This window comes from Aythya fuligula, chromosome 3, assembly GCF_009819795.1.
Source record: "Aythya fuligula isolate bAytFul2 chromosome 3, bAytFul2.pri, whole genome shotgun sequence".
In the NCBI taxonomy this organism is placed as follows: Eukaryota; Metazoa; Chordata; class Aves; order Anseriformes; family Anatidae; genus Aythya; species Aythya fuligula.
In genome coordinates this window covers 107,587,891-107,613,960 of record NC_045561.1, presented here as the reverse complement: position 1 = coordinate 107,613,960, position 26,070 = coordinate 107,587,891, and the positions used below count along the sequence as shown (strand labels likewise).

Sequence of the window (26,070 nt, the reverse complement as noted above, 5' to 3'; positions counted from 1 at the left end):
CCAAGAGAGTTTCTTTGGACAGAGCAATTTTTATGCGGTTATTCTGCTGGTTCTTATTACATTCACATGCACATACATATTTAGCATTTTATATCATTGCATCTTTGTAATGCTAATTGTTCACTAAGAACAAAACACATCTAGGCTAACTTTCCCTTTGGTTTTCCTGCATTAACAATGGGAAGAATTAACCTAAATTATCTGTGAAGCATCACATACACTTATGATACTCAGCAACTAATAAACCAAATTCTGAAGTTTCTCCAAAGCTCAGAGTATTCCCACAATACTATGTTGGTGCACAACAGTCCTGAGGGACACCTCTCTCCAAGGTATAGGTTGATCCACCCCATTCTTTTTTTTCTCATTCTCCTGGGAAGAGGTTGGAGCTCTGTGCCTCAGCAAGTACAAGTGCACTTCAGCTATTCACTCAGTGTACTTTGCAGTAGAAATTCTGGCACACACATGAAAAATCAGCCTTCTGGGTTATTCTGCAGAGTAATTGATTCCCATCTGGGTTTACTCAGTCTTGAAGTCAACTCCTATTGAGTTTGATCTGCCTGAGTAGAAACTGATTCAGCCCAATAGGAATTACAAAAAAAAAAAAAAAAAAAAAAAAGCCTCTCTTTAAGGAAAATATCAATATCACAGTAGCTTGGATTCTCCATTTCCCAGCATCTAATTTAGTCACCAGAAAAATAACCCAAACAAAAACCTAAAAAACCCCTATGTTCACAAATATTAACTACTATAATGTCCTCAAGTTTCTCCTGCACTCCTTCTTGCTAGGCTCAAGGGCCAGCTTCCCTTTTAAATAGCTCTAGAAGATACAGTTTGAACCAGAGCAGGATTAGCTAGCTGCATAAGAAATCCCTGGAGAAGAGAGGGTTGCACAGTGCTGCAGCACTCTGCCAGGCAATGAGAGCTGCTCCAGTCCATAGCACAAGCCAGGAAGGCTGCTGTCATCAACAGAAAATCTTTAGAAAAATGAGCTGCAACAGTTTTACTTATGCCCACATGCATTGCACACTCTACCTCTCAGATGGTCAATATATGGTAGAAGAGAGCACGTCCATGCATCTCCATTCCTTGGCATTACAGTCCTGGACTGAGAACCAGTGCAGTTGAGATGCTGCTCACATTTTCTTCTAACCTCCAGCAAGGAAGCAGAGCTGAGAGCAGGGAGCAATAACTTCTAAAGACCACCAGAGACGTTTGCTTCAGTACCCATAAAACAAAGCCTCTGGGGAAGCCACTAGGGTGGTCTTAATAACAGCAGGATCCTCTCCAGGCACCAGAATTGCTCAGGTTTGCAATGACAGAAAAGGTGGTTAAAAGGTACAATACTCTCCTTTCCAGCCCTAGGCCACATGCTTCATCCCAGGACTCATGATTTAGACCCTTTGGGACCTGACAGAGCTTGGCCATACTGGATGTGGAACACTGGGAAAAATACAGGCACAATGGGATTAATTTATTTCAACAAACTAAAAATGTATTGTGCTTTTGGAAAGAAATTCATAAATATTATGCTTCCATGGAGTAAAAACAGTATGTACCAATACATTTTCTGTCCCAGCTTAGGAAGCTGCTTCCCAACTCCAGTATTAGATAAATGTTTTACAGTTTTACATGTACATAATTCCTTCTTTCTTCTGATGTGTTTGGAGGTAAAGACTTTACTGATGTGCCATAATTTTTATATGTTTGCAATATATGTCTGCCTGAACATATAAGCTATCAGATTTCTACAGGAAAAAATAAAAATAAAATAAACGCCAATCTCACATTTAAATCTGTTTTCCTGCCTTTTTTTTTCTCCCCAAAATGCATATCACTAGTTGTGTGAAAGCTAAACCACCATATGAGGCATATTTTAAAACCTCATATAAACAATGAAGCCTGTATGGCATCCTCAGAGCAAAGAATGTCCAAATATGGCTGAGAGTTAAGTACCCTGAGAATTAACTGCTCTTAATAAATTCACTGAAGTTTCTAAGTCCACATTTACTAAGGATCAGAAGAGAGAAATAAAGGAAGGAGAAAGTAATTCAACTCATTTTCCTGTACCATTATCTAAAGATGTTGTGTTATAAACATCCTCCATATCTTGAATGCTGGAGGCATCTGTTGAATCTTGGTCACTGACTACAATTCCTACTGAAGAAAGGCTAGAAATGAATGAGTGCATCTTTTTTGCATAAATATCCCTAATATTAAAATAAGGTAGGTCATTACATTTCTCTTTGCGATCATTGTTGCATTGGTCTGGATCAATATCTTTTTGCTTTTGATAGTACTTAGAAAACTTATTGAAAATAATGGTGATTGGAAGTGCTACCACTAATATCCCACAGATAATGCATAGGGTGCCAAGCAGCTTTCCAGCAAGCGTGACTGGGTAAGTGTCCCCATAACCAACAGTGGTCATGCTGATGGTTGCCCACCACCAGCAAACGGGGATGCTGTGCAGTTCTGATGAGTCATCATCCTTCTCCACTGAGTAGACAAGAACTGAAAAAATAGAAATCCCAACAGACAAAAACAAAAGGAGAAGTCCAACTTCCTGGTAGCTATGTCTCAAAGTAGCGCCTAAAGACCTCAGTCCTACAGAATGCCTGGCCAGTTTCAGGATGCGAAATATCCTCATTAACCGCAGGATCTGAACCACTTTCCCCATGTTTTCAATATCTTCACTTTCTTCTTCCTTTGTGTCCACAGCCAAGGTGGCATAAAATGGGATAATAGAGACAAAATCAATGATATTCAGTGGTTTCTTCCAGAACTTCTTTTGACTTGGGGCAGTGATGAGCCTGATCACTAGCTCAGCAGTGAACCAAATAATGCACGCAATCTCCACAGCTTCCAGCACAGGGTCTTCAATCTCCCTGTCGTTGGCATCCAGCCTTTGAAACTCAGGCATGCTGTGAATACACATTGCCACAATTGACGCCAGGACAACACTTAGGGAGGACACCGCAATTAACTTGGCAGACAAGCAGTATGCAGGATTTTCCATTCTGACCCAGATCTTCTTTCTTATGTCACCAAAACACAGATTATCAAACTTTTCCAACTCCTTATCAAATATGGATGATTCTTCGTTAGAGGAGTCAATGCTTCTGTCATTGCTTTTCTGATCCCAGTCTTTCTCGGGACCTTCTTCTTTCCTTTCCTGGTACCGATTGCTGCAGCAGGAATCAATAAACAGCTCATTTATCCCCCAGTATTCTATTTCCTGGCAGAAGGAAAAGACACAAAGCTCCTCCATGACATGAAGTTTACCGGTGTAGTAAAAATTCAGAACATATCGGAACAAGGAAGGGTTCCTGTCAAAGTAATATTCCTTATCTGCAACACTATAATCATCACATAGTTCCAGAATAGCCTCTTCTGAATGGCATTTGAGAAGTTTCCCAAGTCTGGTATGAGGAAACCGGAGCAAAGTGCTTTGATCCACTGATTGTTTAAAGCCACCAACATTCAAATTGATAAGTTCTGCATCTTTGCCGGGTCTGCGGAAAAATTCACCATAAACCATTTTGAACAGAACAGTTCCACTGCTAGTGCCCAATGAGATTACATTGAACCTAAAAAGAACATAAAATATTATTAGAGCACTTAATTCTGTTTTGCTCTTCTGACACATTCTTTTTTCTCCAGTTACTGTGTAATGTTGTAACAAAAAAAAAAAAAAAAAAGGATTATTATTATTTAGAAGTCCACAGAAATAGGTTTAAATTAATTTGACAGTTTAACTCAGCTTTACCAAAATTTGAGAACTATAGACACTGTTTTAGCTCCCCTTAATTTTCTAGTGTGCAGGAAGAATGCCTAATTTATCGATAAATCAGTCTCTGTATTACTATCACATTGAAATTAATACTTAATAGATACTGCAATGAAGCTGGAAATCTTTGGTTTAAAGAGAGAAAACTTGATAATCCATCAAAACATTTAGGACAAAGCTTAAGAGCAAGTATCTCAATTATGGTGTCGGGAGAGCTGTATTGATTTATATGAACTGGCAATTTATAATCCACTACTTTCGACATTATCTGCATGAGTGCGAACTGCAATTACTTCCATTGTAATACCAATTCATTTCTTTCTGGAGTCATTTACAGAAAAGCGTTCTGTATTCTTGAAAACATCAAATGTGCATTTGAAGCTTTCCAGTTTCTGACTTTAGAATTTTGCCCGGTCCATATTTGGACATCTACACTCCCTCCTCAAGGTACTTTGCTCACTGGTTTCCTACTCACCTGGAGTGTCTCAACCCTCTCACGACCTTGGTCAGTTCCAGAAGCTCTTCCTATTCTGCCACAGCATGGATACAATCACTATGGTAATGCTGAGAAGCTGGTGTTCAATTGTCATTTCTGGAAACAGAAGCTTCCAGACATGGAACTTCCAGAAAAATTTTGCCTTAGCACATAACTGTGGATACCTGCAGATAGACAGAAGGACATTTAAATGCTTCCACATTTTCCTGTAAATTATTCAGCTGCAACTGAATTCAAAAAGGCAGATATAGTTACCAGAAAATAAGTTAATTTCTTTTTTTTCAGGATAATTTAGCGCTTGCTTTCCTTCTAAGAAACCATTGTTTTCAAGCCTAAACTGGCAGTTCTTACACTTTTCATGAAATTATATCACTTCTGATCATACAGAGAGCAAAATTTCTTGATCTCTGACACTAAAACATTAATTGATGTATACTAAACTAATTGATTTCAATTTAATAGGGAAGTTAATTAATTTTAATTGTGGCAAGAGAGCATTGTAATCCTCCAGTGCTACTGGGTGGATTCACACATATAAGTATATTGTTCTAGTGCTCTTTAATGGCATGGGCAAATTACTCAAGGAACACACAATATTTTCTATACCTGTCTATTTTTCAGTGCCTCCTATAGTAGTACCAACTCTGATTCAGAGTCTGGATCTGTTAGAGTTTGAATATTTTCTGCTGCACCTCAAGGTCTCCTGGCTCAGTTAATGAAGGTCACTAGAGTTCTATCTATTTCGCTGTTCGCAGTGTGTGCAACATGGTTACGCCCCTGCTGTACATTAACATGAGACAGGAGCATCAGCACTTATGTATGTAGAAAAAACCTAGACACTTTCTCAAACAGGAGTCACTGTAGATGGCTGGAATACCAGCCCTGAAGAGTGAGTCCTGCATCAGCACCAGAACAAGTAAGAAGCAAAAAAAAAATAATAATAAAAATAATAAAAAAAAATCTGCAATCTTTATTCATTGTCAACTAAAAGAATTCAGCTTTCATTCTGCCTTGGGCATTTGTATTAATAGACCAGTTCCTCAAAGCCATCTAGCCCCACTCCGTCAATCCATAAAGATATCAAGTGTTTTCTTGCTGTAGCTCCAAATAAAAGATGAGATCCACAGAGTCTTGTGGAGAAGGGAAGACTTGACTGAAATGAACTAACTGACCTCTTGGTACGAAACAACTGTGAATAACGTGAACAGAGATAAGCCTGCATCTCAGTTACTGCCAGCTACAGCTTCATCAATCACCCCAAGTAACTTGTCATACAATTCTTCGGCACATCTGTCTAATGCAGAACAGACCTCATATTTTTAAAACAGACTGACTTTAAACTGGATGCATTGTGGAGATGGAGACATTTTCCAGCTCATTTTCAAATCTATCACCCCAAGTGGGTGATACCCCTGCAAGGCTGCTTGCTTCAGAGGGAGGGATCCACTCCGCTGCAGAACTCCCAATCCCCTTTTACTGCAGTGGGACCTAAATGGAGGTCCAATCCTGCTCCATTGTACGGTCAACCTTCATGCACAGTGCTGTCCTGGTCACTTGTTGACTGTAGCAAAAGACAGAAATGGGAAAAACTCTACAAAACTGGGTTCAAACTTCTTATTAAATGCCAAGGAGAGGAGAAGGAAATTGAGATACAGATCCATGCTCGGAGGCAAAGCACCAAACTGCTTTGAAAAGTCTATCAGTGAGAAGCTGAATCTCTCCGAAACTATTCTGTAGTATCTGTGAGATGCAATGATATATTTGCTCTGTGGTGCAGAACACCTGTTATTTAGAACAGTAACTCCCTGCAACTGCCATGACAGAAAGAACTACTCTTGTCTTTTTGCCACTCTGGTGCATTCCAGCCAGAGAGAGAACAGAGAAAATAGACCACCAGGAGCTCAGTGTTTTAGTGAATAAGTTAAGACACCCGGGGTTTAACTGCAGATCCACTTCTCTGTTTAGGGGAACTTTACAAAGGACATTCTGAGCCATGAACTTCTCATTCTCTTTACCTTTAACCTCCCTACATGCAATTTTGCTGTTGTTTTTCTATAGTTGTTTCTTTGGTGTTGTGTTTTTTTGTTGTTGTTACTTTTTTTATTTGTTTGTTTTAAGATAGCCACAAACATCAATACAGATCTATTCAGTACTGTTCTCTTTTCAGTATTTCCCTTGCTCTGTTTTTCTGTAGTTCCTCGTGCAAGTAGGAACACAGAGTGTAATGCTACAAGCATGTATTTACTAATTTTTGTTCAGAAGACTCTTTCAAACCAAAGCTACTAGACATCTCAGTTATCTTCTTGTGTGTAATTACTGACACCTATAAGACTTCAACAACTAGGCCCTGAAGATGGTGCAGATAAATATATGCTCTGGTAATTAATTTTGAAAAAACATATTTGTATCCAGAGTAAGATTTATTTATGTAGTCAAAGAAATGTTATTTTTGAAAATGGAGAAGGGTACTACAAACTCCTTTAAACAACTTATCTTAAATCCAAACTAGTTGGAAACATTAATTTTACTGTGTGCATAGACTACCATACAATCAAGATAAGTTCTCATTCTGTTAAAACACAAGGGGGGGGGGGGGGGAATACTGCTTTCTAAACAAGAAAGACAGAGAATGGTTATTTTTTACAGGATGATAAACTGAGTATATAGAAGTGATTTTACACCTTAAGATGTAGTTAGAAGACAGGTATTTACTAGCTAACAGAATGACTGTAAAACACCATTGCTCAAAGTATTTCCCAAGGCTCAGCTTTTAAAAATGATTAAGACATAAAATAAAAGCACTGATCTCTGCTCACAGATGAAGGGCAGCAGGACTCAACCGATAAACAGTAAAGCACTTCACTCAGGATCAAGAGGCAAGCCATGATTTTACAACAGCATAAATTCCGCCTAACGTTTCTCAGAGTCTGCAGCAACTGGAGGTCAAAGTATATTCAAAATCAAACTAACTCTGTTTATTGATTAATTTCAGTGAGTAAAACTCTACTTCATTTTCAACAACTCATTAAGATGAACAATTCACTAGAAATGTACGCTAATGTTATAAAAAACAGGCAAGATCTAAGATTATTGGGAGTGGGTGGAAACTATGACAAAAAGAAAATAAGTTTTACTTAGAAATAGCAAAACAAGAACTTTAGTGCACAGCATTCCTTTGAATACTAGACAGACTTATTGTTGAGACAGCAATATAAACCCATATTGGTTATGCAGATGATACTCATAATGGTATCCATGTAATTACACTGTATAATAAATTTGGTGAGCAACAATTTACTGCTTTATTTTGAGGGCACTGTATTCATAATTTGTGCAAGATACAAAGAGGAAATGGATCCTGCTTAGGAAGGCCATCATCTGGAACCTGCTATAATCCTACTGTTAACTGACTTTTAGATAGAACCAGGAATGCACAGGAGAGTTTCAAGAAAACTAGGTCAAGAGGAGCTTCAGGATCTGAAGAATTTCTTGTTTCACTTGCAGTGACCTTGATCCCTGAGACATAGACCAGGATATTCATAGAATCATGGAATGGTTTGAGTGGGAAGGGACCCAAAAATCATCTAATTCCAACCCCCCTGCCATAGGCGGAGACACCTCCCACCAGATGGGGTTGTTCAAAGCCCTGTCCAGCCTAAATTAGGAACACTTCAAGGGATGGGGCATCCACAGATTCTCTGAGCAATCTGTTCCAGTGCCTCACCACCTTCAGAGTAAAGAATTTCCTCCTTGTATCTAATCTAAACCTACCCTCTTTCAGGTTAAAGCCATTATGCTTTGTCCTATTCTACACTCCCTGAAAAGGAGTCCCTCCCCAGCTTTTCTGTAGGCCCCCTTTAGGTACAGAAAGGCTGATGTAATGTTCCCTGGAGTCTTCTCTTCTCCAGGATGACTAACCCCAACTCCCTAAGCCTGTCCTCATAGGAGAAATGCTCCAGCCCTTTGATCATCCTTGTGGCTCTCCTCTGGACTCATTCTAATATTTCCGTGATATTGTGCCAGGCACCACCAGAACAATTTGTGGCATTTAAACAAGTGGCTCCAACCCCTGGGCAAAGACCACAGATGACAACTTCTCTTTCAGCACAAGGGAGCCCTTTACTTACACAGTGGACTGTTTTATTCAACGGTAAAACTGTGCTCAGCTTGAAATGATGCTTTCCTGGAGTGCCAAAGCCTGCATCATGAACATCCTAACACAGAGCTTCCATAAACTTTGCAACTCTTAACTTAAAGTACCATCAGCTTCTTTGATCTTGCCTTCTGTAAACAACAAGTATTCATATATACCATAATAGACTGCTAACTATTCCAAAGCACACACTTCTTGCCCTGGAGAGAGTATAAGAATGGAAGCAAACACATAGCAGATGTTAGTTACTTGGTTGCTTTAATTGATTCAGTTTGTTTGATGAGCTACTGGATAAGAGCTCATATAGAATAGAATAGAAAATGAAACAAAACACAAAAGAAAGGTGTTTACTGCAAGAATCAACATTATTTTCTGAGTTGCCAAAAAAAAACATTCAATAGAAGTTCCAAATGTTAAGCTTGAGGGCCAAATAAAAGCCAGTCATAAGGAAAGCTGTGTGAAAAGGATATAAACATTAGAATAAAAATCAAAACAACAGGATCCAAGTCTTCCCAGTCCAAATTGGAGATGGGTTTTAGCCAGCACTTCTGCAGTCGTTCATTGTTGGTGAGGCCACAGACCCATTGTCTGGCTTGGAAAGGAGATAGCAAATTTCTGGGCTTTTAGCATACTGTGAAATCCCTAAAGCTCACAAAAGGAGAGACACAGAGACAGAGTTTGTATATATAGTCCCTTTGAGAGAGCTTCACGATGGATGTATAATGTGGCAAAAAGAGGTTTCCATCCTCTTCTGGAACATCCCTGTAAAAGTTTTTTAGTGAGGATGTGAACTCCACACCAAAAAGTTATATGTTGAGAAAGTTTCTCTTTTTCAGTTATCACTCCCATATTCTCTATATAAAGTCCCCCTACTCAGTGAGGTCCTACATCACAAGCTACAGTACATCTTTTTTGACATCTTTTTGTTGCACATTTAACTATGGTAGTGCCTCAACTACTGGTTCCAAATTGGGACAGCTTCAGCTTTTGTTAGCATAAATCTGTCTGTGATTATCCAGGCACAATGGAAAGGAAGCTGAACAGATTTATGGTTGGATAGACTATGCTGTGCTTTGCTACTTAAAATATTTGAAGACAGCATGTCCCCACAGATTTTCTACTAGTTTATTTCATGGCTAAATTGCCTATAGCCTCACCTTCTGCTTGTTACACTGCAGCACTTCATAAGCCTCTCAAGATTAAGAAACACATTTCATGATGTTTTCCTGTAAGTAGAAAGTTTATAAATATAAAAGTCCTTAGTCCTGTTCACACTGAAATCAAAAGAGTTACAATACTGACCTGAGCTTGGAAGGACAGGGAAATCTTTATAACTCTGAAAATTCTTCAAGATCTCAGGGATTTGTATTATTTTTTTTTTCCCCAAAGAATATAATAATTTCCATTTAAAGTTCCCCAGTTCAAAAATCTGTGTATTAAGCAAATTCACTCTCAGGTGTCTTGTTTGGGTACCCAGCTATCACCAGGCATCAGATTTTTCCTCCTCATGATGCAAATGACCACATAGGTTCTAACTTCTGCTAATTTCCTGAGAAACCACCCTAGCTACATACATGGAGCTTTAGACATCTAGCTACTTCAAAAAACTATGGATATGACTCTAACTACTTCAGTTCAGAATCAAAACTTTAACCAGTTTTGAAAGTGTTTGGATTTGGAACCACACAAAATAGGGCAAATGCTTGTCTAATGCACCACCTAAGAGTATTGTGTATGCTTTCTGGCTCACTGAGCATAGTAAAACAGCTAAATGCATATATAATTTACTTAATCAATCACATTTAATGATTTGGACTGAAATCCAGTCGGTATGACTGAAGTTACTACCTGTCATCTAGGCAGTTGTTACTACCTGAGCGCATATGATTAAGCCTGAAAATATGCAAGGTAATATTATTTGTTGCAACTTCTCTTATTATGATACTAGCTGTAACCAGCCCTATTTTGTAATATTTGACACTGTCAAATTCACTCCAAAACCATTTGCAGTCTGTGGTGACACAGGCTAACCTAAAAGAAAAAAAAAAAAAAAAAGTAATCTAGAACAAATAGCAAGACCATCTGAAACTGTTCTGTGGTTATGGATATCCTGTGAGGCAAAGATGATAAGTTCATTAGCTAAATTATTTGCTCAGTTGTTATTTACTTTAAATGCTGTATTAGCGGTGACATCCTTTATCCAGAATAATATAGTAAAATGCTATGAGAATTAAAGAATCATGCAACTACACTTCTCTTGAAATTGATTCAGTACAGCCTTCAAGGTCAAATTTTGTTCTGATGTTACCTCCACATAAACCTATTTGGTCAAATTCATCCCTGGTACAATACTGTTGATGTCAACAGACTTTCAGAAATTAAACTAGTACCAAATGCTTGTACATCTTTTCAATAATATGGAAAATTGAAAGAAATGATAGTCATTTGGAAACAACAGCAGCTGTTAGAAACACTGCTGGCAATAAAATACAAAATTATTTAAACAGCTGTACCTGTGGAAGATCAGTCTTCAAAGCAAAATGCATTTTCTTTAAAATATCACATGCCCCAAAAGACTGCATTGATGAAGGAAGGAATAGAACTATTATAACTCAGAGTGAAAGGACACAAGCAAGAAGTAAGAGGAGTAAGCCCCTCAGGCACATGGCTCATACCATTTTTCTTGGGCACATATTTCCAGGTGGGGTGAATCACCTGTTAGAGAAGTCCTTCTCTAAATTAACTAGATAAGCAGCCTAGATGACACATCCCATAAGGTCCCTAACTTGCATATGGTTAATATTAGGTAAAATAAATCCTCTCAGAAAGTGGAATTCTGCTATGAGGATGCTGGCAAGAACAGAGTATATGCCAAAGGGTGGGAATAAGAAAGGGGCAAAGAAAAACTACCAGCTGTAGCATCTACATCACAGAAGCTTCTTTGGAACCATGGTCTGTGGTCTGAATTACTTTCTCATATACATAAAAGAAAGGGAGCAAAATCTAATACCACCCAATTATCAGAATGTCATCTTATGATAGAAAGAGAAAAAGAGAGAAAGAAAAGAAGGAAGGAAGGAAGGAAGGAAGGAAGGAAGGAAGGAAGGAAGGAAGGAAGGAAGGAAGGAAGGAAGGAAGGAAGGAAGGAAGGAAGGAAGGAAGGAAGGAAGGAAGGAAGGAAGGAAGGAAACCTGAAATGTTCCTTGCAATAACACACATTTTGACAGGTAACAAGTCTGGCACCTTGCAACATTCCCAATGGCTCTGCAATTTATAGTCTGTTCAGATAAAATTAAACGATCATTATCCACTTTAACTAAGTGGAATTGACAGATTGACATACATTTGCTTGACAATCTACCTGTAAAACCCCAGCAATCAAGCACAGTTGCAATGCTGTCATTATGACACCTGTCAGTTTTCAAGACAGCAGAAGTCATTAAGCATTTCCTTGAGACGTATTGTCCCAATTGCTGAAATTCACAGAAAAAAAAAAAAAAAAAAAAAGAAAAGAAAAAAAAAAAAAAAAGATACAAAGATCCCCAAGGCATTATTACAACCAGGTCAACACTGTTATAGTTTGATGGTAAAAGAAATTCTTTCTCTCCAGGTTAACTTTTTGACAATAATCTTCTTTGACAAGTCATCTTAATGACACCCTGCTTCCATCAAAAGTACAATTTCGAAACAAAAAATTTTTGAAGTGAACGTTTAACTTGCAGGTCAAAGGACCTCTGAAACAAGGACAATTTCTATAGATTCCCTTCCTTAAAACAATATTCTCTACTTTATTTTGTACCAAGTCCTACATTGTTACCGTTCTTGTATTTCTCCAACAAGCACAATGAACATAGATCCTATTGCTACACTTGTTCTGGTAGTTTGTGTTACCACTATCAGTCAAAAGCATCTGATACTTGATCCCAGTATCAGACATTTTTCCACAAAGGAAAAATGGCACAGAATAATGGTACATTCATCTATTTCTTAAAAATAATTCCTCATTCTCATTTTGATCATTGTCTATTTAGAGATGAAACTCTATTTTACTCATAAACATATGGTTAAGGTTATGAGATAAAGGTTAATTGCCTAAGCAACTAAGATGATGCAGATACCCAGGTAGGGAAAACAGCATGCCTGAAGTCACACAGCAGATCAGCTGTCCATGAATAACTGCAGCCCAAGTCACCTCACTCCAGTGTTCACTTCACAATCTCCTCCATAGCTGCCATACACCAAACTAAGTAGTGGAAACACAGGATTGGGTACCTGGGCCTAGAACCCATAGTCAAATGCAGTCTGATAGCAGGGCATTCGTTTTTCCTGAAGTATGTTGTATTTAAATATTTCTTCATTAAAAAAAAAAAAAAAAAAAAAAAAGGAGAGAGGGAGAAGAAAATCTAAATATTAGTCCTGTACTTATAGTGCAGTGCAATTTCAGGAGTCAGCAAATGCATTGGCAGGGTATGTTGACAGAGATAAGAAACTGTACAATCTATCCAGCCACTATAACCTCTCCAGGCCTAACATAAAGGGATAAACAATTAAATATAATGCTTTTTTTCTGTATTACAGAAGCCAATGTACTACTTACGACTCTCCCGAGTTTTCAAGCTGAGTGTTAACAGTTCACAAGCCTCCACACAGAGGCTAGTTATACCCACAATTAACCATTATAACTTTTCCATGTTAAGGAAAGGAAGTAAGAGTTTGGTGAAATTCATAACATTTTTACCTTCTGTGGAAAGGGAACAGAGTTAAAAATAAGATTTAACTCACTACAGGATGATTGACCTGATATTCAAAAATTCCCATTCATTAGTTCATCCTAGATTTTGCAATTGTAAAGGAAAATTATTTATTTTTTTCCTCACTTTGGAGTGTGAGGAATTGTCTTCCATTTCATACCACAGAAGACTCCTGATGCTGCAGGACTGTTGATCTTTTCTGCTCCAAGATTCTCTTTTTCTCCCCCTCATAATTGGTTGTTTGTTCTTCTTTTTTTTTTCTTTTTTTTTTTCTTTTTTTTCAGTAGTAGCAGTAGTACTAGCAGTAATAGTATTTATTTTTTTAGAAGCAAGATAATATTTCTGAAGCACACAAAGTCAAATTGCAAAACTCAGTTTGATTGGATGAAACGGTTGTTCTGAACAAGGACAAATCAGTACACACAAAAAGCAAGTTTCTCCCACCTTATGCTGGGAGGAGACACCTATGAACATAAAACACAGGACTCTGCTGTAGAACATCATAGCAGAAAAACTTTTTATGAGACATCGATGATCTTGAGGTCTCTTCCAACCTAAAAATTCTGTGATTCTGTGATTCTGTGATCTGAAATCAGTCCTGCCTGTGCTAGTAATCACACCTTCACTTGCACTTGGACACGGAACCAAAATATCTAAAAGGACAATTCAGCCATGGATGGCACAGTGTTAAACCACTGAATTGGCTACACATAACTTTTGAATCCATGCTAGTTTTATTCTGTAAATCTCTAGCTTTGGGATAAACTGCTTTAAAAATCCTCTCTCTACAATATTATTATGGGTGCATCTCAATCACTTAACTTTTTTTTATTATTATTTATAAATAAAATTGTTATGTTAGTAATATACCAGTGACTGCAGAAATTAAGTTGGGAATGAATCCCGAAGAGTTAGCTAATTCAAACCCTCTCTTTCTTCAAGGCAGGATCAGTTATTCCTAAACAAATTTTGACAGATGTTTATTTAATCTCTCATGATAAAGACTGCCCAGAGAGGTTGTGGGATCTAGTCCAGTGCTTGAATGCCCTTGTCCCCTCAAAGTTGTTTTCCTAACTTCTACTAACCATCCTGTGCTGCAGTTCAAGCCCATGGATATATAAACAGAGTAGATTTGGAATGAAATGGAGTCACTGAGGACAGACAGTAGAAACAGGGTATCTCCAAAATCTTCTTAATGATTCATTTTCTTCCTTTGTTACATATCTAATTTTACTTGGCAGTCTGAGTAGCTAAAGTGACATTTTTTTATATATATCTATATTTTTATATGTTTTGAGGAAAATCTATTAATCTTAGTGATAAAGAAAGGTTTTCTTTACCCAGGGGAAATTCTCCAACATATTTGCTGTCTCTTAGGCAACAGGAACACAAGCAATTGTTATTGTGGAAATTCTGGGTGAAACCTGCAGCTGAAAAACTGTAAAAACCTTTGTGTTTGAGGTATTTCACTAAAGGAGTCACTGTGTTGTTCAGAAAATAAAATAAAATAAAATAAAATAAAATAAAATAAAATAAAATAAAATAAAATAAAATAAAATAAAATAAAATAAAATAAAATAAAATAAATAAAAATCTCTTGACCCAAGACTACTCTGAAGCAAAGCTCCAGATCTCACTGATGTAAGTTCTGCTGTCTGCTTGGATCTGACAATTGTTTTCAAATCATTCAAGTAACTTTTACAATGTGTGAATGTGTGAGTGTGCATGACATGAGGCCACATGCTAAGGGAGGGTATGTTGAGACAGCCAGAGACAATACCTTCAAGAGAGATATTTTTTGAGTATAGAAACCTCTGGATGCAACAAATTATTTGGGCCCAGACTTTCAGCCAGCACTGGGAGCAGCACGCTACAGACCAAGCCAACTGGCTCTAACCATCATGTGCCATCTCAGAGTGGCAGAAGGAGGGTAGCTTGGTGTTACAGAAGCATTAGGTACAGACCAAGCTCTGCGGACATACCATTCAGAAACAGTCTGTAAATTTTACCCATACTTAGGCTTCATTTTCTTGCAGTGCACAGATTTTTGGGTACATGCCCATCACTCAAATACTGGACATCACTTTGTTCCACTCCTCTCCTTGACTTTCCAGGTAGCATCACAAACTAATCTGTTTTGAAATGGTCTTCTGGAGACTATCTTGTCCAATGCAATGATCAGAGCAGGTCCAGTTATAGCAGGCTGCACAGGGCCAATTGAATTTTGAATGTTTGCAGAGATGGAGAATTCTCAAACCCTCTGGGCAACTGGCCAGTGTATGACCCCTCTTATAATGAAAATATTTTCCTAATGTCTAATCAGAAGCTCTTACATTCCAACTTGAGTACACTGGCTCTCATCCCATTGCTGCACACCTCTGAGAAAAGTTTATCTTTGTCTCCTATGTACTCACCCATCAGGTAAATATTGGCCACAGTAAAGTTGCCTCAAGCCTTCTATTCTCCAGGTTGAATAAGCACATCTCTGTCAGTCTCCCCCTGTATGCTGTGTCCTCCATCCCCTGACCATTTTGATGGCCCTCTGTGGGACTCACTCCAGTATGTCAATATCCTTCTTGTAATGGGGAGCCCAAGGCCAGACATAGTCCAGATACTGTCAGATACTTCTGATACTTTCTCACAGTGCCAAGCAGAGGGAAATACATGTAACTGCTGGCTACAGCCGTGTTTTTAAGTCCTATCCTTTCACTGCAAGAGCACACTGCTGAGTCTTGTTGTCTACCAGGACACTCACATTCTTCTCTTCAGAGCTGCTTTCCATTCAGTCAGTCCCATAGCCTGTACTGTTGGATGGGGTTGTTGCAGCCTGGGTGATTTTCCCAGGACATTGAAATCCCTTTTAGCAGCATCCCTTCAGCATACCAATGTAGTATTAGCCATCTCAGCCTCACTAACCTCCCCGATTACTTCAACTTGGCTGTTCTCACAAAGCATTTAGCAAGAAAGGACATTTGCCAGAAAAGGTGTGAAGCAGGTATCTTCACTGCACAAGTGTTCAATAGAATGTTCACAGAAATAGCTGAGGCATTGTCCTTCTATGCAAAATAGAACAGCCAGCAAATAAGTTTTTCACTGAATAAGTGAGTGCAATTCATCTCAGCACCGTTCAGTATTATTAACCATCCCTTTTTTTCAGGAAGTGTTGAGTAGCTGCTAACACCTGGATTTACAGAGGCAAAATAATACTTCACATTGGCATAATTTGTGAGGTGGCTGAGGTGTTACATGAGTGGGCGGTATTCTGGCAAAACTAATAAATGTGTTTGCACAGTCCATAACAATACAGCCATTTACTCAATCCAGGACTCAATGTCAAGCCCTCTAAAGTTACTTAGGGGTAATTCTTACCATTGCCTTTCAATGACAGAAAGTTTGGTAATGGAGTATCAAAATAAACCAAATTAGAAGGAATTTCAGAAGGTGGAAACAGCTCTTTCCCTCCATCCTTCTCCCAACCTACCTCTACAAACATGGTCTTGTAATGTCTAAGATGATTGTCCAGAGAAGAAAAATGAGGACAGTTGGCTAGGTAAAATTTTAATCCCATACAGGGAAAGCAAAGGTTTTGCTGTACGTTTTAACAGGGCAATGGATTTCTTAGGCTTTTGCCTGGGGTAAATTTCAGCCAGACAGATTCAGAAACTCCCACAAAGAGCCCCAGGTATTTCAAAAGAGACACAGCAGGGAGGCAGTCTGCTACCAATGGGTCCAGAGAGACACCTGAGAACCTGACTACTTATCCACCAAAAAGGAGATAAATCCGACAGTGTTTTCCTTACTGCAATTTTTGGTGTTAAATTGAGCACTGTTATGTTCCTGCTTCACTACCCACAATCATGAGTACCAATGGCCACAAGGCTTCATGGGCTAAGAACTTTGCAAATCTCATTCTGAGCTGAAAGAAGTTATGTTTCAGAGACTTTCCTTAGCCTTGAAGTAGGGAATAGCTTCAGAGCAGGAATTAGATTTAATTAAGCATATTCAGTACATCAGAAGAAACTAATTTAAGAACAGCACATATTTGTTGTCAGTTGGTAGTTTCCCTTTAGAAGCTGCTGCTTAAAGCAAAGTATCACTAAGCACCACTTCAAGCAAAAAAAAAAAAAAACAAAAAAAAAACATTTGACCTTAGCAGCAGAGCTAATCTACAATTCACTGGAATAAAGAAGACACCTGAAATTACATTACTTTCTTCTGGTCTACATATAAATGAAGTACCTCAGTATGTGCTCAATAAAAGCTTGGAGAGAAACAGAATGATGATACAAGGAGGGCAAGGCTACAAGTTTCAGTGAAAAGAGCCAGCATTGAACAGTGCATCACAGCAGGATGCCGAAGGACAACTCATTCTGCAGGGAACGAAGAGGTGCGAAGACTCTTGCCTCTTGCTTCATTTGTGCAGCAGTGTTGTGGTGTAACCCAGCAGGCAGCTCAGCACCACACAGCTCTTCACTCACTTCCCCTTCCCCACAGTGGGATGGGGGAGATAATAAAAAAAAAAAAAAAAAAAAAAAAAAAGATAAAATGCATGGGCTAAAGTAAGGACAGTTTAATCGGACAGAAAAGGAAGGAAATGAAAATAATAATAATGATAATGACAGAAGCATATTTAAAAAAAAAAAAAAAAAGTGATGCACAATGCAACTGCTCAACACTCATCAACCAATGCTCAACCAGCTCCCTGTTTTATTTTTCATCATGATGTCCTATGGCATGAAATATCCCTTTGGCCTCGTTGTGTCCCCTCCCAGCTTCTTGTGCACCCACAGGCTACTTGCTCGCAGGGTGGTATGAGAAGCTGAAAAGTCCTTGACTTAATGTGGGCATTCCTCAGCCACAACCAAAACAGTGGCATGTTATCAACATTAATTTTCTCCTAAATCCAAAACATAGCACCACAGCAGACACTATGAAGAAAATTAACTCTATTTCAGCTGAAATCAGGACAAGCAGTTCCCCAGAAGCCTCTGGGAAGCCCTTTAACATTAAGACTTTGTATGCGAATGCAAAAACACTTGCTACCAGCTGTAATCACTAGGATTTATCACTGAGGGAAAAATGTCTGAATGCCTCTGAGATCCATGTCACAGGTCTAGGGCCAGGAACTGCTGGAGAAGCCAGCAGAGACACATGTGCTTGTACATTAGGCTCTTCTCATTTATGAGCTTCACAGTTTTCCATGTATCCCACAAACTTCTCATGAGCGTCAGATGTACTGTTGAGACACAAAGGACTGGATCGTCCTTAGTTATGCACCTTTTTCTCATTCTAACAAATTAATAAAATTAAGGGGGGGAAACTGTTCATTGCCTGGTATAACAGACAGAAAATGGTAAGACAAAAAAGCACAAGTCCCTAAGAAGAACAACTTACAAAGAATGAGACCGTAAACGCCATTACTGTTTCCAGACTAAAGGCATTGAGCTAAAATACCAGTGAGGACCCTTGTTATCCTTTTTCCACAGCACAAGCTTTTACCGGTTTCACGGATGAATTAAAAGAGCAGTATTGATCCACACTGGCTGTCCTTTTCAGTGCAAACATTGCACTGGACAGGCAGGCACACAGTGTTTCTTAGCTTCAGAAGAATATACAAGGCAGCATCCTTTTCTGCAGTTTATTCAGGGAAAAGGTGCTACTAAAATGTCATGCTGAAACCATCATTCAATGCTTGTCACAAGCTAAGGCTAAAACACCAAGAACTAACTTAAATTTGGGCTGCAGTAATGAGTTGGTTATTTTCAAAATCAAAATCTGACTTATGGCTCTATTTGTTCTTCTTTCAATTGGCAATAAACTGAGTTCATAAAATTACAAAGGAGTTTTGGAATTGTAATCCAGTTAAATCAGCACTTACAGGGATTCAGATAAGTGAAGAATTTTCATTAAAAAAAAAAAAAAAAAAAAAGTACTGTAATAAAAGTCTTCTTTGGGACATCCTCCCCACCACTATCCTTTAAACATACTGATATACTGACTGACAGCAATTATACACTAAGTTTATATTGTACATTTATCATCTCACAAACTACAAGGTCGATTCGTTTCCCACTAAAGTAAGAAGTGAGAATCCTCTTTCCCTTTGCAGCACTTTTTGCCCCTGTATCAGGGAGATGTCTGTGCAGAAGTCTGCATGGCAGTTAACACCACTGGAAACAGCCTCAGCTCTTCTCAGCACAAGGGGAGGAGGTAGAAGAGAAGCAAGGAGCAGCATGAAGCTATCAGAAGCACCTCCAATTTTTGGCAAACTATCCAGGCTGTGTCTTAACTCCTCCATGCAAATCAAAACTGTTCATAGATTTTTCCTGAGTTGGTTATCTACCTCCAACAGGTAACTTGCTTGTAGTTACATCAACATCAGCAATCAATTTGTTAGGCTCAGAGAAAAATAAAATGCAGAGAAATATAAAATGCCCCCTATATGGGGCAGCAAATTGCTAATATAAAGTTGTACAACACTGTTACATACAAGACACTTTTTTGTCCATAAATCTTTTATCTTTTTATTAACTTTAAACTGCCATGAGGCAGATGCCTTCAGCTCCGTGCTTTGGAAGCAGAACCTGAGACTTGAGGGGTGACCCGTTCAGCATCACACAGCAGGCCAACACGTTCTACTTCAACATCTCCAAATCTATAAAGTCTCTGTCTTCGCTTTGCTTTTTGTGAGAACTGAAAGAGGAGAGAGACCAGCAACCCTCTGCACAGGTTGAGCCCCAAGCCTGTCATTAGAACAGCACTGGGCTGGAATGAATAAGCACATTGAAGAATTAACCAGTTCTTAAGATATCAGCTGGCATCTAAATTGCTTGTCCACACTGATGAACAAATGACAAAAATGTGCAAAAGTGGAGGAAAGAATAGGGAAGCAAAATTCTTTCTAACTCAGATGATAAGTAATCTGTCCTCCTTAAACCCACCACACGTTGTTCTCTCCACGTGCAGTTAGTTGGTTCCCTCCCCATCCCCCACCCAGGAAAAAAAAAAAAAAAAAAAAGTCATCTATTAGTCTTTTTAGTCTTTACCCCAAGACAACCTTCTTCAGAGCACATGCGACTCCAACAAAGTATCACAGAATCACAGAATTTCTAGGTTGGAAGAGACCTCAAGATCATCGAGTCCAACCTCTGACCTAACACTAACAGTCCCCACTAAACCATATCCCTAAGCTCTACATCTAAACGTCTTTTAAAGACTTCCAGGGATGGTGACTCCACCACTTCCCTGGGCAGCCTGTTCCAATGTCTAACAACCCTTTCAGTAAAGAAGTTCTTTGTAAGATCCGAACTAAAACTCCCCTGGTGCAACTTAAGCCCATTCCCCCTCATCCTGTCACCAGGCACGTGGGAGAACAGACCAACCCCCACCTCACTACAGCCTCCTTTAAGGTACCTGTAGAGAGCAATAAGGTCATAGTAGACGTATATTCAGAGCACACACACCTTGCCAGCACAACCTGCTGGGCAAGAGGGGACAACTACATTTCATTTCTTGCTGCTGCTGAATCAGAAATATGTGGCAGAACAGATATCAGTGAGGGAAACAATTTAGAGGAATTAAACTGAGTGAAGCCTTCCACTTCCAGTCCTCTACACCAATTTTACCAAGAACTTACCAAAAAGATGATCATGCTTGCTTCAGACTTATCCTAGCTCCTTGCAGAGCAGTGCTTGAAGTTCAAGGTCTCAGGCTTTATCTGTAACACTGCAAATGACCAGATTCCAGAGCAAAGAAAGCTCCAGAACAAGAACATTGGCCACATTGGATTTAAGGTAAAAACCTCATCTTTCCAGAAGACAAATCTATTTTGAAAATAAGATGAGTGTAGAATGAGCTCTCTCAGAAACTAAGGACCAACACAGTCAACACCATCTTCCTTTCCAAGCAAGATACATATTTTAAAGGCATCTCTTGTAGAGCAGAACAATAAATAAAAATAAATATAATAATAATAAATTCAAGCATCAGATACAGAATTTATTTTCAAGAAAAAGAAAAAAAAAAAAAACAAGTTATCCACAAATAAGAGATGACAGCAGTTTAACACACTATTGTTAGGACTCTAGATATATTATGAATGATAGGAAGACAAGACAGAATAGAACAGATTCAAATAAAATGGGAATAGAGTATAAAGGGCAGTGTTATTAAAATATGGATAAAATGAAAGGGCCCAGAGGGAAATGATGGAAAAGAACAAATGGTGGAGAAGCAAACTGGGGTCATGGCTTGGAGCAGCTGAACACCTGGCATCATCTGGTGCAGAACCATTGACTGTAACAGGTCAAGGACTGCTGCTCTCAGCTGAGGGTTTGGCCCACTGCACTGAACCAGACAGAGGCAATCAAACAGGCCTGGCCTTCTGGGGGTGTTCTCCCCTCAGGAAATAAAGAGGCGACACAGGAAGAGAATAAGGATGATTCCACAAATGACAAAGGAGAAAGCAAAGTCTAGACAAGGAGAAAGAAGCTAAACAGAAAAGAATGAAAGGAGAACAAGAAAGAAGAACAAAGAGATGGGGCAAAAGCAAGATAAGAAGCAAATATCCACAGGTTAGTGGAATACATTTCATTTATTCATGAGCACTGTTTTATTATGTGTCCTTGGCAGCCATCCCATAACTGAAAATTTGCAAGGCAGAGAATGATGCGAGTTTAGAGACTTGAGCCTCGTTTCTAGTCATTAGCCTTGGGCAGGTCTTTTTAATATACGCACCCCAGTAGCAAGTAAACAAGTTCTTTAAATCAAGAGCCTTTTGACAGGAGGCGCACGGTAAACAAATGGACTTAGCCACAGCCAGAGAGGGATTCCGGGAGAAAAGGCAATAAGCAAGCCTGGCCACAACCTGTTCATGAGTAACCAAGAGGACAGACAGGCTGTTGGGAAGGACATTGCCCAACAGGCTGTACTCTGCTGCTCACTCTGACCCTAGCTTGTGTCAGAGCATCTGTCTTTCATGCATGCTCCTGGCTAACTGGCATTTATTTTACCTGGGAGTGTGCAGAGCTCAGCATGCCCAGCTGGCACGGAGGAGGGATGCTTGCAGTGCGCAGCCCAGGAATGGTGGCAGCGGTGTTTGGCAGCTGTCCCAGCACAGAGGCAGGCACCGTGTCCAACACCAGCTTCGCTGGGGGCTCCGCCAGAAAAAAGTGCTCACCCCTGGCACATGCATCAAGGCTGAATGGGGAAAGACCAGCCATCTCCATTCCCCATATGGGTATAAGGTGCCTCCACAGCTTGGTTCAGTCGCTGCTGAACTTCACTTTGCATTAAGGCTGAGCCTGCCCCATAGTCCTGGCACTAACAGTTAATGGCGGGTTTTACTTTGCCTGTAGCTGTAGTTCCGGAACTAAGGTGATATCAGTGCCTTAATACTGATTTATCATCTGTTCAGGTTTGAGGTGCTTATATTCTTCTTGCCCTGGGGAATTTGCTAAGTCCTAGAGAGGATGAGCAAAGAAATACTTTACTTAGAACCTCTCTGTTTGTTCAAAGGACAAGATGTTTTAAGAAAATATGCAACCCCACCAGCCTCTGGAATAACTCTAGGGGTAACACCAGAGTTTGCATCAGTGCAACTGAAAACCTCTATTTGTGCTTTTTCCTTTGCCGTTTGCTTTTACAAATGGGGAGCTGAAGGGCTCCTGCCATTTTTGTGGGTTGTCTTAGTGCTAAGCCTGGTAAGACACAGATCTTTAGATATTATGTTCAAGGAGAAAAGTCACTTCAAAAATAGCATTGATGTCTTCTGCTATAAAAACATATAGGTTTTGCTTATTTTAAGATCAATATAAACAAATCATTTCAGCCTGTATAAAGAATGCCTAACAGAAAAAGTTAGGAACCAGGAAATTTAGATATTATTTCTGTACCTTTCCGATTTTTTCAACTCCTGCAATTGAAAAAAAAAAAAAAAAAAGGAAAAAATGTTAGTGTCTCTTTATAAAAAATAAATGTTTTGAAATTGACAGATAACAAGCACTACACAGAAGCTAGGTATGAATATTGTCAGTTAAAGCTTTTTTATCATCATTTAGCTACCTACTTATATATAAATCATTTACCCAATTTCAGAATATAAAATCCTCTTTGCCTATCCACAGTGCTGTCTCAGCAGAAGTTTGGATACAGAATCCACAAAGTTTTTTCATCGTTAACCAATTGTCTCCCATTGCCCCAAGTACTACTTTTATGAGTGGAATTTAGAAAAGTAGAGGGCAACAAGAAGGGGATGAAGTTGTCTATTTAAAACAAACAAACAAACAACAACAACAAACAGTCTCATCACAAATGATTACAGATCTCAACATCACTGCAATTGGCAACTTCCACCTAGTAGTGAATAACAAATATAGCCCACAAAGTTTAAGCTAATAACAAATACAGCCCACAGTATATAGCCCACCTCTGCTACCATTTAAACCTAGGACATCAACACAAATCAAGTCCTACCAAAACTGGGGTTAACCCTAACTGCTTTAAGCAGAGAAAGATTTTGGAAAATGCTAACTGAGGAAAGTAAGAAAGCATGACTCAGGACATGCCTCTGAAAATGAGACCTTCTCAAGATATCATAGACTCCCAGGATTTGACTCACACACACCCCCCAAAACCTCTGGCTCCTGCACAAAGTGTACTCCTGCCTCCTCGATCCTCCTAGGATGTTAGTCTGAATAACTTATGCCATCTATTGGCCTAGACCTGCGACAGATGCTCTGAGGAGAACTTTAATTCTGGGAAAGTGACTGTGTTAAAAGGGATCTGACAGTAGATCTGTAAATTCTGCTAATGGAATCAATACAATGCCGCTGCTCAGATCTTGAGGTCTACCTTCTCCAGCAGACGTGCTGCTTCAGAGCCCAGCTCCCAGAAAAAACAGCAGTTGTGGTCTGGTTCAGGCAAAAAAAAAAAAAAAAAAGAGATGGTATTGGCATAGGACTAGCACACACTGCCAAGAAAAGCCAGAAAATTAGCAGTGAGGATTTTCACTGTCTTACAGAAGCATGTAAGAAAAGTCTTTATTATAAGAGAAAGGCCCTTCAAAATTCCCTTGGATCTAAAACCAGGGAAACTATCTCCAACTTACTAAGTCTGCTTTAAACCAGCCACGCAGTGAGAAGCCACTTCTCTCGCCTTTCTGTACCCACAGTGGCTACCGCAGTGATTTAGGGCTCCTCCAAGAGAGTTTACTTTTTTATCTAAATGTGTTTTTAAAAGGCAAGGCAGAGCTCTGCAATGCGAAAGGGACGCAGAGCCATCTCTATTGATCCACTCCCTCGCAAGCCATTAGGAAGCACCCGCGGAGAAGTCGGCGAGGAAACACGCGGCCGCCCCGGCATCGCCTCGTCCCCTCCGCGGCTCCAGAGTGGTCCCCACCTCCGGGGCTGCTTCTTTTGGGGGGCACGGATTGCTCCGGGAGCGACTTCGGAGGAGCCGGGGCTCTCCAGTACCAAGCTGCAGCATCCCTCCTTCTCATCCTCCTCCTCCTTCTCCTCCCCCGGCTGTTTGCCCCGCAAAGCGCAAGGAGAACCCGTCGCACCTCTGGCACTGATCTGTGCCATGCCATGCCATGCCATGCCATGCTGTGCCATGCCGTGCCGTGCCGTGCGGAGCCGTGCGGAGCCGTGCCATGCTGCCTACCTGGAGCTGCCCGGCTCCTCTGCCTGCCCCGCCGGGCTCCGCCGGGCTCCGCGCAGCGGGCGGTGGGAGGGGAAGGGAGGCGGCAGCGGGCGGGATCAGGCGAGTCCCCACCCCGGCCCCAGGCACCCCCCAGCCCCCCCCTCCGGAGTCCGGTTCCCGTCCCGGAGCCGCAAAGGGACCGGCACCTTCCTGGCGGGGCAGCTGGAGCCGCGCTGCTGCCGGCTACGGGGGTCCCGGGGTGGGGGGGGCAGCACTGAGAGCGGGGGGCATAAATTGAGGCCGGGGGGGTCCCGAACTGAGGCTGGGGGGTCTACACTGAGACCAGGGGGTCTCGCACAGCACCCCAGGAGTCCCGCACTGAGCCCCAGGGGTCCCGCATTGAGACTGGGAGATCCCGCACTGAGATCGGGGGGTCCTGCTTTGCACCCAGAGAGCTCCTGCTTTTTCCCCGTGTGCCACACCGCACCCGTGGGGTCCCGTCCCTGAGGCACGCGTGGGGACCTGCCCGTGCCACATACCGAGCAGTGCCCCCCGCTCCCACAGCCCAGGAGCGGGGAGAGGGGCAGCCAGTACGGCAAAGGGGACAACGCCGAGGCTGCCCCTGGAGTCCCTCCAGTATGGGCTGCGGGGCTCCCACCTTCCTGCTTTTGGGCACCGATGGTGCTGACAGCACCCCGACAGCGCAAACGGCATCGATCTGCTATCGATTTGCTGCCACCGATGTGCTCAAGGGGAGAATAGGTGGCTTCGCCTCAAGGTTTTGCAGGGGTTTCTCTTGGTGTCCTGTCCCCAAATCTGTGTTCGGTCTCATTTCTGCCTTAGTGAAAGCCAAAGCGTAACAAGAAGTCAGGCCTGCTCGGACCATACACAACAGAATATTTGGGCAACCCCACCAGTGTTCCTTGGATTGAGGAGATTGTGCCTTCACTTTCTGTACTTTTCATAAACTTTTCCAAACTTTTCATTAAAAAGAACCTTGAAGACGTCAACATTACCATAACCTACTTCAGGATTTGGGGTAAAAAAAAAAAAAAAAAAAAAAACACTCCATATGTTTGGTTTGTTTTGCTTTTTTTTTTTAATTAGTCCCTCTTTAAAATTAAAAAATAATAATAATAATAATAATAATGTGATTATAGCAAACATTTTTTTTCCTTTTTTTTTTTTTTTTTTTTTTTTTTTAGAATTCATTACATGTTTTAAATATTTTAAGCCAAAG

At 40.3% G+C, this 26,070-nt stretch overlaps 1 protein-coding gene across 1 annotated transcript; it reads right to left on the bottom strand.

The window, feature by feature from the left end:
• Positions 1-625: 625 nt before the first annotated feature.
• Positions 626-24,895, bottom strand: KCNS3 (potassium voltage-gated channel modifier subfamily S member 3). The gene is made up of 3 exons (XM_032183520.1): positions 24,852-24,895; positions 4,266-4,450; positions 626-3,590 (listed from the first exon to the last, which is right to left on the bottom strand). The coding sequence occupies exon 3, from the start codon at positions 3,539-3,541 to the stop codon at positions 2,057-2,059; it is 1,485 nt and encodes a 494-aa protein (XP_032039411.1). The 5' UTR covers positions 3,542-3,590; positions 4,266-4,450; positions 24,852-24,895; the 3' UTR covers positions 626-2,056.
• Positions 24,896-26,070: the final 1,175 nt, after the last annotated feature.